General features: G+C 39.8%; 1 protein-coding gene across 4 annotated transcripts in view; it reads right to left on the bottom strand.

The window, feature by feature from the left end:
- The window catches only part of Col14a1 (collagen type XIV alpha 1 chain), a 215,110-nt gene that overhangs the window by 155,744 nt on the left and 53,928 nt on the right, over positions 1-5,438 (bottom strand). For all 4 annotated transcript variants that reach the window (XM_029548078.1, XM_021216500.2, XM_029548079.1 and 1 more), the window contains exons 6-7: positions 3,005-3,160; positions 1,622-1,741 (exon numbers count right to left, since the gene is read on the bottom strand). In XM_029548078.1, the coding sequence (XP_029403938.1) occupies positions 1,622-1,741; positions 3,005-3,160 (276 nt within the window). The remainder of the gene's footprint in view (positions 1-1,621; positions 1,742-3,004; positions 3,161-5,438) is intronic.

The following is a 5,438-nucleotide window of genomic DNA, read 5'->3' as shown; positions in this document are numbered from 1 at the left end:
ACAGGGCCCCTAATGGAGGAGCTAGAGAAAGTACCCAAGGAGCTGAAGGGGTCTGCAACCCTATAGGTGGAACAACAATATGAACTAACCAGTACCCCCCAGAGCTCGTGTCTCTAGCTGTATTTGTAGCAGAAGATGCCTAGTCAGCCATCATTGGGAAGAGAGGCCCCTTGGTCTTACAAACTTTATATGCCCCAGTACAGGGGAAGGCCAGGGCCAAGAAGGGGGAGTGGGTGGGCAGGGGAGCAGGGTGTAGGGAGGGTATAGGAAACTTTTGGGATAGCATTTGAAATGTAAATAAAGAAAATATCTAATAAAAATTTTTAAAAAATAAAAAGAAAAAAAAGAAAACTTACATTCAAATATTGGGATACCAAAGGAAAAGAAGAATTAATTCTTAAACACATATGGCCTACTAAAATTAACTCAACAAAATATAAATGACTTATATAGATATAAATATGAGAGATTATATGTGCAGTTTTATCCCTGGTTATTCATATATTCAGATAACTGTATTTTTTTGCTTATATACCTGGTTCCAGTAGCAGCTAGCTAGTAGTAGATATCAAATATTACTCACTCAGAATAAGGAAGAATCACAATGCATATGTATATATGTATGTTGTGTTGTGTATTAATATGTATGTATAAGTAAAAATTAAAATATTTTGGCTGCACAATGTTATAGTGACTATACAATAATATATTGTTACATGTGTGTACATATATCAGTGTCTATTTGCTGATCATGTCTACATATTCATGAATATGTTCAAATATATATGCATATATGTATGTATGTATTAACTTCTGACATCAACAGTATACTATTAGCTCATGAGAACTCTGACAGGGCAAGCTGTCTTAGAACTAACAGCTTCATTGTTCTTACCAGATGAACGCCTAGCCTATGGATTTCTATTGAAACTTCAGTGAGTAAATAAATTGCCCAATCAATTAAAAAAAAAAAAAGTAAGACAGCATTGATGATGTACACTCTCAGTAGAAAGATGATTAAATAGTATGTGATGCATCTGCGGTGTTTCTGACTGCACTCGTCCACATTACATCACATAGTGCATCGGGGCAGCCTCTGGACGCATAGCATGTGCAGGGTATCGTGTGCACCATCATGTCACACAATGCCAATGAGTGCTGCCTGCAAGCCCTGGGTTCAGATTCAAGACTATTATGTGCTGCGAATTGCAGCACCCATACTGAACATAGCAAGTTTTCTACTTGTATAGAAAATGTAGCAGCTGGGGTAAACAATGGTTCTTAATGTTTTTCTATCATCATTCCTCAGAATTTCAGTATAAAATCAGTATACCGTTGGACTGGATTGGATTGGGTTGGATTGGATTGGATTCAATTCGATTCGATTCGCTTGATTGAATTGGATCTTAATGCTGTTTGATAAAATAGTCATTTAATATTTTTTAATGTTACATAGTAAGAAAGAAGGAAAAAAGAAAGGAAGGAAGGAAGGAAGGAAGGAAGGAAGGAAGGAAGGAAGGAAGAAAACACTATGTCATCTCTAAAAAAGGAGCAAAATAAGGTAATACAATTGCTCATTGACAAAATATTTAGCTAAGAATGTGCATTGAAGAAAACATACCTGTTAGGGTATTTCCTCCTTTGTATGGAAGGCTTCGGACAGCATCAATCACCTCATCTTTTGTGTTAAAGGCATTCAAGTGCCACTCTATTCTGGGGTCCCCACTGTACTGTGCCAAGCCTGGAAAAGAAGGAAGAGAAAGCACCCCAATAAGTTATGTGCAACTCAGGATCTCATGACTACTCAAGAAAGCACGGAGTAAGGCCCTCATCTGTCTAACATTCTTTTCTTTACCTGGCTGGCTGCTTTCCAAGAGAAGCCCTGGCATCAGCCAAAGAACTCTACTTGGGTGTATCTGGAAGTGGAGGGAGTTTACATATTTTCTAGTTATTTAAAAGCTATCAAATAATAAGGTACTTGGCAGTTAAAAGAAAAATGTCATTCATATATAGATAAAAATTCTAGATTTATTTGTTGTCTTCTCAAAGAAATGATAGTCCTTCGTGACTACTTAAAGATTATGACAATAAAATTTTATAGAAAATATATTATCATGCTGCTCAAAATATGACACAAGGATTTACAGGAGTTTTTTTTTCTCTCTCTCTCTCTTTTTTTCTTCTCCCTCCCACTCTTTTTTTCTTTTTTCATCTTACTTAGAATTACCTTGACAAAGATACATTGCCAAAATATTATTTCCAGCTGTTCAAGTCAACATTTCCCTGGACTTGAGTGTTTCTTTTAAATACAGATGGTTGTGTGATAAAGTCTTATTATAGCTAGGTTCTAGCGCTTTATTATTATTAATTGTAAAGGAAAGAAAGAGTTTCAAAAGAATTAACATATTCAGTAGTCAAGTAAATGAAGACATCAATTGGAAATTTTAATAAGAATAATAGAAAACTGTTAAGAATAGATATTTACTGATCTGAAAATCTGACTTCAGGAAGACCCATGTAGTTGATCCTGTAACTTTGAAGGTAACTTTGAAAAGGGTTTCTGAATTTACTGAAGTGGATGCTCACAGCCAGCTATTGGATGGAACACAGGGTCCCCAATGGAGGAGCTAGAGAAAGTACCCAAGGAGCTGAAGGGGTCTACAACCCTAAAAGTGGAACAATAATATGAACTAACCAGTACCCCCTGAGCTTGTGTCTCTAGCTGCATATGTAGCAGAAGATGGCCTAATNGGCCATCACTGGGAANAGANGCCCCTTGGTCTTGCAAACTTTATATGACCCAGCACAAGGGAAGGCCTGGGCCAAGTAATGGGAGTGGGTGGGTAGGGGAGCAGGGGCGGGGGGGGGGGTATAGGGAACTTCCGGGATAGCATTTGAAATGTAAATAAAGAAAATTTAAAAAATAAAATTAAATTAAAAAAAAAAAAGAATCTTCCCAGAAATTTTCAATAGCAACTAGCTTCTATGGCCCCCAAAGTTTTACCGATTCTTGTCTTTTCTGAGCCCACGTTGAATGCTGTGACCAGGTTTTCCAAGAAATTGCGCACTAGCCTGAAGTTGAATCTCCCAATACTCCACGACCCATCCACCAGGATGACAATGTCAGCGATGGCTGGAGTCTCACAGAAGAATTTTACCTCTGCAAAGTGCAAACCATAAGAGCGTGTGTGTTACTGTCAGAACTTTTAACAGTGGGAGTCAATTTCAATGTCGTTCAGATAACTTAGTGCTAAGAACACAATAAAGTTCCATCAAAGCTGCCATCTTTTTTTTTTCTTCTCCTTTTTATAACTCTTCCCTTAAATGCATTCTTCCAAGGAAAAATTTGTAGTAATGGTTGGCAGCAGCAGACTTGTGGGTTCTGGAAACAGTTAGCAAAGTGTTGTCAGGTTCCGGCCAACCTGGCAACTCAGCCTGCTGTATCCTTTAGAAAGTGGTGTCTGTACAAAATCTTCCAGCCTTGGGCTTCAGCCTGTAGGAAATTCTTTCCAGGAAAGATCTCAACAGTGTCAGTAAGGGTCATCTTCCTGGGATGGGCTGATGGCTAGAGAGTGTCAAGGCTGCTCTCCTGCCCTGGTAAGCCTCTGTGAGATAAGCCTTGGAGAGGTATTTAATCTAAAAATGGTACAGAGACCTTTGATTAAGTAAGGTGTTAATCTAACAAAAGAGAAAGTTGGGGAAGGGCCCAAGTCTATTTCATGTGTTGATGTTGTTGATGATGTTGTTGTCACTGCTGCTGCTGTTGCTGGTGTTACTGTTGTTGTTGCTGCTGCTTTTCAAATTGCTTCTAGATGTCAATAAGATTTTTTTCCCTAAAGATAGCAAAATAATTGGTGTTTCCAATGGTTCAGTAAGTATTTCACATAATGATCCATAAATAACAGCAAGCTGTTGGCATGGCGCCCCCAGGATCTGACCATCATAAATGGTGTCCACCCACTGCAGGGATGTTGGGGAAGAGGGAGTCTGTCTTCACAACACAGATGGATGCCTGAGTTAGCACAGGCCTATGGGTAATGAGCTGAAACCCACCTCTGTTCATAGAGAGCCAAGATGGTAGTACATTCTTAATGTGGTTTATAAATCCTTAAAAATATTATGGACGTTTTAGCATTCTAAATGTTTCAATTTTATTCATCTTTGCTGGATTTTATAGTAAAATAGAAGTGATTGTGTGTGTGTGTGTGTGTGTGTGTGTGTGTGTGTGTGTGTGTGTGTTTGTGTGTTTATACATGCTTTTACTTTTTTCCAGACCAGAAAATCCTTGCTTGGTTTAATGTCTTAACATTAAAATGACAACATAACAATATTTGAAATATAATTTGTATATTGAAAACCAATATGCAGAAAATCACAATCAAAGAACTGAGCCATCAGTGGCATGTGCTCACTGGTATATCAGTGGCAAGTCTCTGGGTTGAGGATCCCAACTGCTATATAGATTGAATTCAATGTCTACTGCATAGGAAGTAATTCATACCTAGTACTGTAAGTATCATTAAAACCCACGGTTAGCTAGGCAGTGGTGGTGCACACCTTTAATAAATGTCTGACAGTAGGGAGAGGGAACTTATAGAGCTCTCCTCCAGTAGGAAGACAGGGCATCAAATGAGGGAGGGGGTTGCCATTCCACGTTCAAAACTCTGACACATATTTGTTCCTGTCTGAAAGAACTGCAGGGATGGAAATAGAAAGGAACCTGAGGAAAAGAAGGTCCAGCGGCAGGCCCAAAGTGGGATCCAGCTCAAGGGGAGGTCCCAAGACCTGACACTATTATTGAGGCTATGGTGTGCTCACAAAAAGGGACTTATCATGACTGCCGTCCAAAAAAACCCAACAAGCAGCTGAAAGAGTCAGATGAAGATATTTGCACCCAACCAATGGACAGAAGCTGCTGACCACAGGTTGATTAGGGAAGGCTGAAAGAAGCTGAGGAGGAGGACAACGCTGTAGGAGGACAGGCATCTCAATTAACCTGGACCCCCAAGATCTCTCAAACACTAGACCACCAACCAGGCAGCAAACACCAGCTGATATGAGGCCCCCAACACATATACAGCAGAGGACTGCTGGGTCTGGGTTCAGTCAGAGAAGATTCACCTAGCCCTCAAGGGACTGGAGGCCCCAGGGAGTTTATAGGTTTGGTTGGGTGAGGGGTGGGTGGTGGGTACATCCTCGTGGAGACAGGGGTTGGGGAGGAGGTATGGGATGTGGAACAGTGGGAGGGTGGACTGGCAGCAGGGAGGGGAATAAAATCTGAAGTGAAAATAAATAAATAAATAAATAAATAAATAAATAAATAAATAAATAAATAGGTAAGGGGAGAGAGAGAGAGAGAGAGAGAGAGAGAGAGAGAGAGAGAGAGAGAGAGAACCAAAAAAAAATGGCTGCACTAGTATGGCTGGTGGATCAGCGGC

Source organism: Mus pahari, chromosome 17 (assembly GCF_900095145.1).
Source record: "Mus pahari chromosome 17, PAHARI_EIJ_v1.1, whole genome shotgun sequence".
Taxonomy (NCBI): Eukaryota; Metazoa; Chordata; class Mammalia; order Rodentia; family Muridae; genus Mus; species Mus pahari.
The sequence above is the reverse complement of the archived record's forward strand: the minus strand, read 5'-3'. Positions and strand labels throughout refer to the sequence as shown.